The sequence below is a fragment of the Halichoeres trimaculatus genome, unplaced genomic scaffold, assembly GCF_033239565.1.
Source record: "Halichoeres trimaculatus isolate MK-OKI-2021-1 unplaced genomic scaffold, fHalTri1.1 fHalTri1_scaffold_15, whole genome shotgun sequence".
NCBI classification, from domain to species: Eukaryota; Metazoa; Chordata; class Actinopteri; order Labriformes; family Labridae; genus Halichoeres; species Halichoeres trimaculatus.
The window spans coordinates 7674556-7690073 of NW_027437193.1; the positions used below are offsets into that span (position 1 = coordinate 7674556).

General features: G+C 39.1%; 1 protein-coding gene across 1 annotated transcript in view; it reads left to right on the plus strand.

Annotated features, from left to right (window-relative positions):
* LOC141803906 (partitioning defective 3 homolog) overlaps positions 1-15518 on the plus strand; it is a 340481-nt gene that overhangs the window by 48188 nt on the left and 276775 nt on the right. Inside the window, exon 2 of the mRNA XM_074687978.1 lies at positions 13968-14069. Coding sequence (XP_074544079.1) covers positions 13968-14069 — 102 coding nt within the window. The remainder of the gene's footprint in view (positions 1-13967; positions 14070-15518) is intronic.

Sequence of the window (15518 nt, forward strand, 5' to 3'; positions counted from 1 at the left end):
TTTGCAAAACCAAGCTGCAGCATTATTCGCAATAAGCACCATCTAGTATCATCTCAAAAGTGTAGACCAAGTTCCGAGTAATAGGGTTTGTCAGAGACAGACAGCAAGGTAGATATCCTGAGGTCACGTCAGCCAAAGAAAACTGTTTCCTCACCCTGTCAGCACTTTTGAACCAAAGGCTGTTTTCTACAGATTTGCCATCCAGGTTTGCAGGACGACATGGTCTAAACAGACCCCCGAAGCCAATCTCTGGGCTGCCAGGAGGCCTACCATGACCCCTTTAGACTTAAATCATCCAATCCACCAAACAAAAGTCAACTGTCGATTGGCAGAGAAGATTTGGCAAAATTTTCATGGGCTCAACCCACAAACTTAATTCTGCTTAGCATGGATGCATGATCCTTACTAACGCTGCTCCATTGAAAAGGAAAATAAACAGACTTTCCAACTGTATAAGATTTATTACCAAGAAGCCTTGTTACAACATAGAAATGATCAACCTTTGTATGTTAAAATGTCTGTAAAAGAAAACCAAAGTAAAGAACAGGGATACAGCTGAGGGTGAAGAATAGATTTCGAGAAGAAAAAGATTTGGATGCCGTCCTTCTGAGGTCTGGCACCTTCCCTGAAACCTCTCCCCCTTCTTTTTCGCTCTGACATCCAGTCTGAATTTCTAAAACCAGCGACCACAGCCTTTGCCCTCACACACATGTACACACAGCTCAGCACAGCAGGACAGGGCGGCTGTTAATTCTACAGCGTAAGCAGCGAGTCTGGCAGCCGTCCAGATCTCTCCGTTCCACTTGGCACTGACATGGAGAGGAATGTTTGGCACTTGAGTTTTACAGGAGTGACTTGTGATGTAATGACTGACATGCTGAACATGGCAAACACATGTATACATTTACAGAAGCTTTTTTTTTTACACAGCAGCAGCTGATGTTCTTGATCTTTAAGGCCCTGATGTTTCAGAAACTTTTCCTTTTGTCAGGCGATGCTTAAAGTTGTGTGTCCTCACTACTTGGAATGCTCTGATTGGTTGGGAGTTTGGGGACAGCTTGACGCACTGGCACATCTGTCTCCATGCAGAATTCTTCCTGTGGTTTCACACACGTCACACAGCACTTGAGCTACATTTTCCAATTTCCGTCTCCCCCCTCACTGGTATCATTTATACCTCCATGAAAGGGTCTTTTGTTTCCTACCTCTACCTCACGTTGACCCCTGCAGTGGAGGTCACGTGCAGTGTGTGTAGCCATGCTGTGCTTGTGTACACATCCAAACATCACAGGAGACTGAATAGGGATTTGTCCGGCTTGGAAAGCAGAGACGTGTTTGTCTGCTTGACAAATCTTAATATTCAAACAGATCGGACGCTCCGTGTTTGGACAGAGTGACAGGCTCATCGCTCACATGGACAGGAGCACGTTTCAGAAAGGTTATAAGTTTATCAGCTCTGTTTTGAAGAAGCTATGAAAGACCTCCTAGGAAACAAGTGGAAGTTAACCATTATTTACTCAGGGAGGTTCAGCTCAAAAACAAACTTTTTCCAGCAGTAACTTGCTTCATATTTTTACAGTCACACCTGGGCTGCCCGGGACAACAACACTCATTCAGCGAGACGCACAAAGAGCAGTTGATTACTTTTACAGATTTCAGTACGAGAGGTTTCTCAAAATGTTAAACATGCAGGGTCACACACAGTTTAACGTAATACAAACGAGAGTTAATTAATTCTTCTCTACAATACATGCTTTTGTTTTTTTTTAAAGATTTCAACATGAGTTTGACAATACCAGAGGATGTTTGTAAGGATGCAACTGATCTTTTAGCTAAGGAGTTTATTACTTTTTTGAAATATTATGGAAATTTCTCGAAGTGCATATCTTGGGTATGAACCTTTCATGACTCAAAACTCACTTTTTGGCTCTTGAGGCCAAGATTTGGCTTAAAACTGTTTCGATTCAAACTGATTTTCAGTTCTCTTGGTTTTATATACTCGAGCTGTTACTCTGTCTTGGCTAGCTTAGCTTAGTCGGTTGATAACAGTTTCCCAACAAAACCCCATGGTTCTGAATTTTCTGTTTGAAGTTTTACTCAAGATGCTCTGTTGAAATGAACAAAAAACAATCAACATTAATTCAACATGTTAAATCTTCTTTATGTACTTATTTAAATAGAAAAAAACAGAGTGCTAGCTTGATGCTAAAGTAAATAGGAAATTATATTCACATGCTAGCGGTTAGCGTTCATTGGCTTAACAATAGTTTTAAAACAGGCTTTGAATTATTTTTTATGAAAACTAATCTCACATTCTTGGAAGCTGTGTTGTTTTCCAAACAAGATGATGATGTTCAGACGAAGGGGCAACATCCGATCTAGAAAAATGAAGCTAATGTAGAAGTGCCAAAAGTTGCTCTTCATCGAGAATTTGCTTGAAGCTAACTGCAAAAAACACCATGTACACACAGAGCCAAAAAAAACCCCAGACAGGAATTGAATTTAAAAACATACTTACAGCCTGGTTAAAAAAAAGCTTGGGTCTGAAATGCTATTTTTGCTATTGGCACACACTGTACAGTGGGTACGTTTTTGCCTAACTCGGTGGTTTAGAAGATATCAGGATTGTCTGATTGTCCAATCAGAGACATGGCTCAGCTCACGAGACTGACAGGCGCCCTATAGCTGTTAGAAATGAAGCTCAAAGCCTGGGTCATATCCAGTGTGGCTGTGTCCCACGGTTGGCTTCATTTTGCTGTTGAAGGATCAGACTGGTGATGTTGCAGAGACTACGTCCATATTTTATACAGTCTATGGTTCAGACTCATTGCAAATTTCTGCATAACTAGCCCACGGCAAGCTTAAGGTTCAAAACAACTCAAGTTATAAATGCATTATTACAGGGGTGGCCAACTAGTCAGAGACCAAGAGCCACAAAAATTACTGTGGTACTACAAAGAGCCACATCACACACTTCCTCTTACACATAAACAAAAGGACATTTCCAAATTTTGAAGTGACATTTATCTCGTTTATGGTGTTTCAATTCGTACCAAGAGCTGTGTCAAAGACAAATTTTTGTTTTTACTGCAGAAGAGACAAAGTTTCATCCATCTATCTATCTAGATAGCAATGAGCACATGTGCGATGCAGAGAAAAGAAACTGAAACTTAAGTATCAATCTCATCACCCAAGTATTGATCAATATTGATCACAACATCAATATATCAATAATTTAGATTGATTGGCACACCACTACTCATAACAAAAATGAGTGGATCAAAGAGCAGCACACCGAAAGGCAAAGAGCCGCATGTGGCTCGCGAGCCACAGGTTGGCCACCGCTGCATTATTACAACACTGTAAGAGACAAAACAAAGTCAAAGGGCAACGTTTGCTTTGTGCTAAAGTTGCAAAACTTTCACTTTGCATTTTTTACATCTTCGTCCATCATCTTTAGATATGAAAAAAAGTAGCATGCCAGGTGCACCCAAACACTGATTTTTTTTTGCTATTTTGCTGAAGTTAGCTGCAGGACTGGTTAGATAGGAGCAACACAAACACTCCATAGTTTAACTGTGAACTACCGGCAGGTTTGCAAAGCATGAACTGTCTGCTGTTGGAAATAAAAAATGCTCTAATGAATAGAGTTTTTCCCCCTTGTGCATTAAGTTATATCAATCACTGCAAATGGCCCATGCTATCCAAAGAGTGCAACACAGATACACGCTCACTTCACATTAAGCAACAATAATCCTATTGTATGTTCTTAGTCACTCACTCATTAGTGTTTCCTGCTGTGAGGATAAAGCAGGTCTTTGCAGATTCAATACGATTGTGTTTGTCACATTATCTGACTGAAGCAGTTTCTGCCTCCTCATTTGCTCTAAGTGATTTCCTTCCTTAGTCTCCATCTGGCCTTGATTTGAAATAAAACCCCTGAATCAACACTCACTTAATTATTCTTTCAGATCTTCCCTGTCTTCTCCAACGTCCATTTTAAACAGTAAGAGGAGGAAGAGAAGGAGGAGGAGGAGGAGGAGAGTATTCTGCAGCTAGTGTATTTTAAAGTGATTCTGAAGAGGAACTCTGGAGAGTACAAAACGATGTCACACTAAACTTGCAAATTAAGTCACACAAAATGGGTTTTGATCTGCTGTAAACCCCCATCACAGCCCTGTAGGGTTTTTTTTAGCTGGATGGATAGACGAAGGATTCCCAGAGAGGACTGGCAGCAGTGTTTTTGAATATGAAATGAATCTTAATATGTGTCAAGTGTAGGACAGCATCCTGTTAAAATTTGATGTTGACACAGAGAAGAAGGAGGAAGAAATGTGAAAGAGGAGACAAGATGAGAAACAGGAGAAACATGGAGAGTGATGGAGGAAGGTGCAGGTGGAGGAAGGAGGAGAAGTGACGGTGAAGGTGTTAACTTTTGTGTTTCAACATTAATCCATCAGTCAGAAGAGATGACAGCAAGACCAAAACCTTTACCAGCACCATGGGCCTCTGTGGATCAGGGGGAGGCTGTTTGTTGCGCACAGAGCCAAAACCATGATCATTGGAGTAAAAGGCAGGTTTAAAAATACTGAGGCAGCTTTTTTCAGTTTTGATAACTGGGGTTTGCCAAATATGGCATTGTTTCTGGACCCTGTCCTCAGACTAACTGTTAAAATGTGTAGCTGAAGTCAGCTGAGAAAATCTGTGTAGGGCTGAGGTCACACTTAATGAATGGCTTAAACTTAAGCTATGGTCATTACATATTTTAACTACTATATTGACAGAAATAAAATATTTTTTTCTCCTTAAACGTATCTGAAAATATACCAAATTATCCCTCCTTATACAAAAAATAAAATAAAATTTTCAAGTTAACTTTTTTGTGTTCACACCAAATTTGATATTTTTTTTAATTCAGTGTTTATTTATTTATCTATTTTTTGTCTTAAAAGGTAAAATCTTACTATTTTTTATTTTATTTTATTTTTTTCTTTTCTTATTAGTTATAAGGTCAAGTCTCTCCTTTTTGAGGGCAATTTTTTAAATATATATATTTTTTATTTTATTATTTTTGTTCAGTCAAGCCTCCCAATTTTGTTTTATTTTTAAGGGCAAATCTTTATATTATTATGATAATAATAAATGTTATTATTATTATTATTATTATTATTACTATTATTAATTTATTCCTGATTTTTTTCTTTCCTCTGTAAGTTATCTCTTGGTATTTTTGGAGGGCAATGCTCCTTTTTTAAACTCCCTTTTGTGTCCTTTTGATCTTTTCCCCATTTTTATTTTCAAATAACATTTAGGGTTTAATGAACACCAGGGTGTGTCTGAACAGACTTCTTTCCTGTCTGGTAACACAGTAATGACATTTCTTGTGATATCATTGTCTGTAAGTGCTGTCTCATGCAGGGAAAATCATTTTTGGTCCCTTTGCATTAAATGAGCACTCAAGGTAAAATGCACTTTGGATTGGGTCTGGATCAAGTCAGATGTGACTTTCTGAATGATAATCCTGCTGTGATTTCTATCCTAACGAAGAATAAAGATAGTGTGGAGCAAGCTGTCTTAAAACAACGCTACTTTTCATCAGGGAATTAAAAAAACTGGTGATTATTGTGCTTAGCATCATTTTAATCAGAGCTCTGATTGGTTGTTGCTTCATCACCCGACACACTTGGAGAAATGGGTGAGCTGGATGAGCTGGATGAAGACGATGAGGATGATGCAGATAATAAATGAGCTTCGTTGTTTGTTCCTTCTTCTTCTACTGACTCAGAAGGTGTTGGTACACGCAAATCAGCTTGAACTCCGTCAATGTAGTTCAGGATGAGACTTACAGTCGAACCCATTTCCTCACTGCTGGAATCAGATGTGTCGTCTCTGGGCTGTTGGAAATGAATTCACAGACATTGTGTCACCTTTGATACGTTAATGATAAAACCCACAAATTAACAGCAGATTAGAGAAAGCATTTATAGATAGATGAAACTATAAGCAGAGAAGTTGACTTACTGGTCGGATGTCTTCCTCCATGTAATTATTGTAGTGAAGGTGATCAAAGTTCATCATGAGTCTGAAGAGAACCCTGAGCTCCAGAAGGTCCTTCTCTGCCTGGTCCTCACTTCCACCACACGCCTGGTTCTTCTCTTCATTTTCACTCTCGTCTGATGGGTAGTCTGAGCTTTCCAGAGATTCCAGGGACATCTTCTCCTGGGTTAGTGTGGAGCTAGGGCTCTGTGTAAATGTGAAAGCTGTGATCCAAGCTGTGTTGCCACACTAGTTTTAAAATGTTTGTTGCACCTGGTAACCAGTCCTTGCTGTGATTTAAAAGAGCCTGCAGAGTTCTGGGATGTTGGGTTCGTATGTGGCATCATTCGAGGAGGATACAGACCTGACTTTGCTTTGACAGGCTCAAACCTTCAACATTTCACATTATTCGTGCAAAGCAGTATGTACTTATTTTTCATGATGTCAAGTATCAACAGACAGAATCTGCTGCAGTTCCTCCAACAGAAATAGGAGCATGAATATTTCAACAGAATACATGCTGTAGTCCTGGAGACCTGTGTGTTCCATGTGAACCCCAAAATGCCAAGTCTCTAAAGCCCTGTTTCCACCAAGCAGTTCGGTTTGGATCGGGGGGATCGGTAAAGCCTGATTCTGTTTGCCTTTCCATGGCCAGCCGCGCCTCCTCTTGGTAGACGGCATGTAAGCCAGACGAACCTCTCTAATAAATCCAATGAAGAAGAAAACGCGAAACGGTATACTAAGAGTAACAATGGAAGACATCCAGCAATTTGTCTTCCTTGTGATTGGCATGTGGCTCTTTGTTACAAAGCCCAATCAAGCTTTGTTTCAGAAAAGATTGTGTGCCGCTAGGAGAAATACAGCCGCTGCTTTCGCACAGTAAGTGACGATCCTTTTGACCAATGAATGGACTGCAGCGTTGTAGCTCTACCTTCTCATATCAGTTTAGCCTGGCATCCAAATGGAAGGATCCCAAAAAGTGGGATGGCTCATCTTGGTAATTTGGGAATCTTTCAGGGGATTAGTCAGCAGAAACACCAAAAAATGCACACAGTGCTGTGACGAACCAAAATGAACCGCTTGGTGGAAACTGAACTTAACTAACTCTCTAGTGCCAGTTGTGATGCCTAGGAAATACTCAGCCACAGAATCCAGAAAGGATATGTGTTTGTTAGAGGCTTGACACCAAGGAAATGTCCATCTTTGGTGTAATTGTCAGAACCAGTAATAATTAAGGTTTAAATTGAATTGACAAGTGACATGAATGTATGTGAGTGTGGAAATCTGGTTAACTTTCCTCGATATCACCCATTTCAAACCAACTTGTGACTGAAACTCAGTGACTCTCTTATGCCTAAGTTTGTATCCCCATGATGGAGGTGTTTCAGAGACCTCATGCTATTTTTGTTTTAGGTCTCATGAGGGCTACTAAAATACACACCAAAGGGAATTGCATGAGGAAGGGCATCCAAAGTAAAACTGCCCAATCAACAAATGAAACACAAATCAGAATCAAGTAACCCCTGGAAAAACAATACATACATGTTTTTTTTTGTTGTCAAATCTTAAGTGGACTTTATACTTCTGCATTAGATCACAGCTGTAGATTGAAAGCCTAATGTGCACCTACTCCAAAATTCAACTGCTTGTCTAATTGTCCGTCTTGGGGCAATATGCTTTTCTCCCAATTAGATTCTTTTATGATTTTTGGGGTGCCGGTTAAATTAAATTGCGATTCTTTGATATCTACGACTTTTGTGTTTTTGGGTCCACTTTTTGAACGGCAGACCAAGCAAAACTAGTTGAATGATGATGATGTCTATAGATTATATCTATCAGGGGATCTGACATCTCAACTTTTTTTCAACCCGGCTTATAAATTGACCAAAATGAAGGACTTAAATTTGAAAAAAAAAAAAAAAATAGAATCAATTTTTTTTTTTAACAAAAAAAATTACAGATTTTCATCATAAAACCAAAAATCCAGATACCACGATACATCAGTTTTTTTTCTCCGCCCCTACCAAAATAATGTGGATCAGTTGGCTAAACGGAATCTTGTTTTTTTAATAAGCATTTCTGCAATTGCTACATAACAGCTGCACATCTTCTGCGCATTCTCCTCTTACGCCCGCTCTCTACCGCCCTCTGTATGATCAACAGCAACATGTATCACCTTCAATTGAGCACGATACGCTGTGCAAAAGCAAGCAGAAAATGTAGCTGAACCAGAAATAGGCAATCAATCAAACAGAGCACACTGCCCTCTTGTGTTTCGGAGGGGTATTGCAGAGTAACGTGGACACATTGCTCACTATGGCTAAAGGTCGTTCCAGAGGTATAAACACCTGACGCAGTATCTTTTGCTCAGTTTAATATTTTTTTTAATCCCTGGTATGTGAAAGTAGTTTTTATATGTTTGCAAAACTTTGTGCCACATGCACATTTTTCACTCCTCTTTGCAGCAAAATAGCAGTCTTAAAATTCAGGATGTTTTTAAAACAGTTGGCATTGACCACTTTATGAACTTGTTCCTTTTTATGGAGCTCTAACGAAGCAGTGAGCCCCTCAGGAATGTTTGCCAGTCTCTGTTATGCAGTGTCGGGCTTTCCCCCTGAAGGCATGCTGGTCCTGGCTCTCTCCCAGGTCTGCTGGGCTCATGAGGGCTACTGCAGGCAATGCAGTCTTTGATCTCACCCCAAATCTGTCCTCGGGTTTGATGCAATACTTGAGATGAGGGGCTGCCAGATTAACGTCATGGGAATCTCAACAAGGCCCCTGAGGGAACAGAGGGGGCAGAGGGGGACAGAGAGGAGTGTTTGAGCCTGGTCTCTTCTTCTTTTTTTTTTTTTTAAAGATCAGATGATTCATTAAAGGCTGGAGTCCTGAGGATGATGGGAATCCTTTCTAAGAGGAATGCCTACATCAGAGCTCGCTGTGTGTGAGAGTGTGTGTATGTGTGTGTGGTTTCTCTTACAGGCTCTAACCTTGTTTGTGTGGCTCAGTCTCATGTCTTCAGTTTGGCATCGTGACACCGCCTGGGAGCTATTTATACCACATGAACTTGGCCTCATCAGATTGACACACTAACACACACACATTAACTGACACACTCCTTGATAAGGCTTGCCCTGTGCAGTGCCAACAAACACACACTTTTAGATGGATTTATATGACTGGATGTTGGTTTTATCTTCAATCGATAAGAAGATGAACTTAAACTTTGTGTAATTTGTTTGTCGTTAAAGGTCAGCTCCTGCTTTGGGCATTTGACCTTTATGAAACCGAGGCGTCATCCAGTGTGCAATAAATCAGCTCCAAGTCTGTGCAATATAATTTAAAACCAGATGCCAGTTCATTAATGCTGAATTAAATTAACACTGTGATTTGTTGCTTCATGCAAAATGACACGGATTAGTCAGAGTTGCTGGTCCTTTTGTTGTGGAACAGAGACTCTGGAAACGAGACAAAGGCAGACAGCAGCAGCTTGAAAAACAAGCTCTTGCAAACACAGAGACTTTCTGTAGTTTGTTTGCGTTGCTCTGTTGACTGATGCAGATCTGGTAGATGTTGACTGCTTCCTGCATTTCTGTGACTGATAAGAACTTTACAGCTTGGCTTTAATTTCCAGGAGAGAAATGCCTCAGAGATAAAAGTTGGAATGTCTTCAGCTGCAGGCTTCAAGTGACACAGTTTGAGTTTGATTTTGTCTTGTCGTTACAACAGTTTTTGAGGGATAAAGCTGAACAATACATTAACATCATTCCCCTTCAGCAATCACGCTGTGTCCCTCAACTATGCAGAGAAAGTCTGTGCTCACACAGGGAGCTCAGTATTTACAGTGGGATTCTATGAGTGTGTTTACATTCAGAGTTCAACCCTGATGGTTCAGCTCCATCAGCTGGAGTCCACAGGGTCTCTGTGTCAGGGTCACACACAGCGACAGACGCTGTCACACTCTGGGACATCTGTCACGACCATCTGACAGGAAGCAATGTATAGGAATCACTGATGCAACGTTTTCCCTGGTCTCTTTTTTCTTTTTGCTGATGGCTGAGTATTTGTTTTGATCTCTGAATCACTCTTTATTGCTTTGCTTTGATAACTTATAACGCCTCTCAGCTGAATAGTGTGAAAACTATTTATGTAGTGAAGGAATGCTCCATTTAGATTCACTTAAAGCTCCAGTTAGGGATTTTCACACTGTCATTAAAAAAAAAAAAAAAAACCACTAAAAAAACTCTTTGACTATTTATGATTTAGAAAAGCCAACAAAAGTAAAATTAACAGTGGACAGTGGATAGAAAGGAAAACTGGGAGAAGATGGGCTGAAGGTTGGAATTGAACCTCAACCTGAACCTGACTGTTTGTGTTTTAACTTGTTTGTCATTTTGCCAGTTCCTCACAGTTTCTTTAAAAAAACAACCTGTTGAGTATATTTGATTTTTGCATGATTATTAGTTGGTATGTTTAAAGAAACAGCATTTCAAGCTGAATACTAAAATCTATCTGATACTCTAGCTGGCTTCTGTTAAGAGCTTGATTGGCGACCCAGCACAATATTTAATGTAGTCACTTTTTGTTTGTCCTCCACCTGGAAGGAATAATGTATAACAACCAGGCACCAAGAATTTTTTTTTTTTTTTTTAGTGAATTACCGTATTAACCTGAATATAGGACAACCCTGGTTAAAACATGACCATCTTTTCGAAATCAATCTTTGGAAGAAGACTCTAGTTACCAAAATTTACTTTGTCTAAAGAAACTATTGTTTACTAAAATTCGAAGCAGTGGTTGAAATAATAATAGACACTGCTTTCATTTTTGGCTTTAAATACAGCCACTAAGATCTGTGTTTTTAATGTAATTCTAATGACAGCTCTAGTAATGAATGAGTATGCCTTCTCGATAAACACACAACCTCCAGTCAATCTCTTGGTAATGGCTGCTTTAAGGACCCTGAAAGAGTTTTCTTTCACAGTTCACATTTTTCAGTGTCACATTTTCTTTTTGGACGTGCGATCTTCAGGCATGACACTTCATAACTCCAGTGATTGACAGATGACCGCAGCAACCGTGAGGTCGCTGTCTTTACAAAAAGCTAGTGTGCTTTGCTGTTGCAGTCATGTAGTAACTGCAACAGTTGCATTATTTTTCAACAACAGAAAAAAAAACCTTGTCTTATATATGGGTCAGTATGGTAGTACCTTTTAATATTGCTTTGATTTTTAATAAATAATTAATATACAAAGCTTCAAAGAACATGGCCCATCCCTAGTATGTTAACAGGGTGTGTTATAAACATACTAATGTATGTAACAATGGGCTTGTTCATGCATTGCTAACATAATAATCAGGGATTTAAAAAAATATGTTTTCACACTCTGCATGACAATTTTCATTTAAGAAGCTTAATTTGATTTTTCTTATTCCAAAGTGAATTCTACGGCAGGGTATTGCATTCACTTGGGAAAAAAACAAAAACAAAAAACTCCTGTTTTTACGACACAACTTTCTCATAAAAACAGGGATTTATTATTTTAGAATTTGGGTTTATGAGATTCTATCTTGTAAAAACAGGAGGTTCTGTTTTGTTTTTTCAAAAAGAAGAATTTATTTATTTTTGGTTTACTGTTTTATGCGATACTGTCTCATAAAAACAGAAATCTGAAAGTAAAGGAATTCCTGTTTTTATGTGATAGTACACCATAAAAACAGCAAAACCAAAAATAAATATGTTCTGGTTTTACGATAGTACCTCATAAAAACAGGAAATTATAAAATGATTGAAAAAAACCGTCAACGAAGATTTTTTAGTATTTTAGGGGGAATGCAATAAACCACAGTAGACTCAATACAAGCCTTAAAGCACTGGATTATTTTGGCTTTGTCTCTTTGTTGTGTACAGACATGAGTACATGTACTCTGAACATACTGTACCCACTTTTTGAGCTTTCTGTACATCCCAGAAACTATCATTTCGTTGCAGTAAATTGAGGTAGAGAACAGATAAAAAGCAAAATAGCACAGATTATCTTTCAATAAATCACTTTTAAACTGTTTAAATAACAGGTTACTGTTCTCCGTGGTTCTTTCTACATTTTTCTCACACTCTGCTCGTCTTTATCTATCTCTTTTAATCCTTTGATCTCTTTTTCTCTCATCATTTTGCTTTTTCATATCTCTCTTTTTGTCCCTCCGTGGCAGCCTTTAATCTGTTCTTATAGTGCCACTTAAAGACAGCCCTGCTGTTATCATCCCTCTGTAATGTGTCTGCTGCCCTTTGCATGTGTGACAGTAGACTGTAACTGTATGAGTGGATAATGAGGCTTGAACCCTCGAGCTGCCTCTGCGTGCAGCCTAAACCCAAACAGTCATGTCTTGACTCATAACCTTATTAAACGCCGCCCACACACTCGCCGTCCTTACAAGTGTGACAGACGAGCACTCGCTCCACTGGGCCCTTGTTGTTACTTGTAGTAAAGTGTGAGGCCATGTTTGTAGTTATTTCTGCATGTCGTGACACCGATGTGAACTTTAATTTCACGGCACACTTTCCTTTATGACTGTGATGACCGCGATGAACGGGTATCTGTTTTTCTATGTTTCATCGTATTTTGCTCTTAACTTCTACTAATCCACTGTGACCTTTGCATGTCTGACTCATGTCAAAACATTTGATACGACATTAGACTGAGTAACACAGCAGCTAGTGTTTGGCTTTCCCTCTGGGCTCCTGATATTTGTGGATGTCCTTCTTGAAAAACCAACAAAGTCAGAGTTGATGTCAGGCTGAAGTGTCTGTTTGGAGTTTTTGCACGTGTATTAAAATGTCACAAGAGGCTAAACCTGCAATTTAAGTCACATTTTGTATCACTCAGATTTTACTTTTAAATCTGTTTTTTTTTACGGACTGATTGGCTGTATATCAAGGCCAATGATCTGAATTTGTATTGGTTTATTTTTGTTACAGTCAATAAGTAAATAAAAAAGTGAGCCCCTTTGGCTCTTGTGTTTCATTCCCTCCTGTACTTCAAGTGTAATTTATAAACTGTTAAAGAGGGGGTGTTGTGATTTAGGCTTTATATTATCCCACTGGTCCTTGTATTGTAGTTTTGCACGATTAAAAGTTCAAAGAAATCCCTGTTTTCTCTCACTGGTGTTTTAGTAAACCCTTATTTCAGCCTCTGTCTGAAACACTTTGTTGTAGCTACTGTCTCTTTAAGGCTCTCCGCTTCACAAACCCTCTGCCCTCTGATTGGAAAGTCCTCTGTAGGCCTGATGGGGGCAGAGCTGTGAGCAAACCTTGGTATTTGAGGTCCGCGCCTCAAAAGTGTCATGGTCCAGTTAGGAGATCCTTATGTGTTGATTCTCATAATTTCAACAAGTCTTGTGAGGAACTTGAGTTTTTTTTTTTTTTTTTTTTTTTTTAAAGAAAAGACCATTTTGATCAGTTGAAAGACAGATTTACGGATATCAATATATAGCTGTAAAAATATAAAATATATGTACATGCTTATTGTAGCAACCAGCACTCTTACTTTATTTCCATGTATGAATATGGGAAAGCACAATGCCCCCTCTTTAAGTCTTTTTCTGGAGGTTAAACAAAGTCTTGTGTTGGAGTTGGTGATATTTTAAACTTTAAATATTGACAGAGATATTTCAATTTTCATTATGAATTCATATCAGTTCCAGACTAAATCATCCATCTCATGGATGGACTATGTCTTAAAAACAAGAGTATCAATATAGATCCAGAAAAAAACAATACCACTCCACAACGACATCCCTTCTGAGCTGCTTGGTGTCGGTATCTCAGCACTTTTCGGTGTTTGTCACTGTCTGTCAAATAGTCACGTTTGACTGAAATCTTATTTTTAATTGTGCATCATTTTAAATACCATTTTTTCCTATTTCTGTTTTTTCAGGATGCAAGTTACTGGCTACAAGTTCATCGATTGGAGCACGGCGACGGCGGCATTCTCGATCTTGATGACGTACTCTGTGACGTGGCGGACGACAAAGACAGGGTGAGTGATGCTCTGAAGAGTTTATTTCGCTGGCTGGTGGGTGTTGGATGATTTGCAAACGCCAAAACACAAATGCAAACGCCAAAACACAACGGAAGTTAAAAGAGGTTAGTAATCCCAACAGACACAGAAAAGTTACTAAAGTGAGTAAATGATTTTCTTTTTTAACGTCATCTTTCATAAATAAAGCTTCATAGGGGTCTCACCTTGTAATATCATTCATGATACTTTTACTTCTTTATTTACCAGAAAAATATGTCATCTTAGATTTAGCTTTATGAATCAATAATGTTAGTGTTAAAGCTTTATGTATCATTTTCTGTGTCCGTTAGGATAACTATCCTCTTAGCTTCTGTTGTGGATGCACTTCTGTTGTGTTGTGGCTTTTGCATTCATGTTCGTGCTCTTGCAAATCGACTGACACCTACTGGCCACCGTAGTTTATGCCTGACAGTGGGAACAGTGAGAAAAGAAAGGAAAATGCTGCAGTTGTTGTTACCTTTGTGAATGTGTCGATTCATACCTTGAGTGAGACTTGTTTAAAATCCGTGTCAGTATTGAGATGTGCATTTGCTGAAGAATTAAAGATGCATGTTTTTTTTAGTTCTTACTGTGTTTAGTGTAGCAATTTCAAACTCATTTGTCAGCTTCATGGTGTTAAAACTGTAGAGTTGAAGCATTGATGGCTCAGGCAGAGGAAGTGCTTCCTGACCAATCAGATAAGAGTATTTCTTCAGCACTAAAGCAGCTCTTATCAGCGTCCTAGTGTCCATATAAAGCACAGTTTCCTCTTTCCTTCATCTGTGTTTGCCTCTATATGTTTACATGAGCTCTCCATATCACCTCTGTGAATCTAAACTAAACATACAGCAGCTTCAGGTCAGGAGGTTTTGTCTGAGAAATGTTGAACAGCGACTCAGGGGATGTTGGACTTTCATCGGTTTTGTCAGCGACTTGTTTTTGCCTCAGAAATTAGTCAGAAGTATCTCACGCTGGTCGAGGACTTGAACTTGTCAGTGTCACCGGTCTGACAGTCAGATTTCCTCACGGCCTGGTTCATCCGTCGCCTTCAGGGCAGTTTGACAGAGAGGAGTCATCATCCTGACTGACAGCCAGAGGTCACAGGATCACATTCTCCTCTGTGCTCAGAAATTTCTCTGCATTCCCCTAAAAGACTGATCGGTGTTTAAATATGTGACTATTTCTGCCGTTTGAAGTCACTTCATGAGGCTCAAAAAGGCATCTTCTACATTGCACCCAAGCTAAAGTAGTTTTATTTTATATTTACTTATTTTTATGTATATTTTAAACATATTTTCCCTGTGTGTGACTCAAATTGCAAGGAGAAAACATGGATAATAGAGTGAGACACATCCTCTCAGCAGCGGTTTCTGAAATAGCATACCAGCGCTCTTGTTTCACAGTCATCCTAACCACAGTCCCATTTCT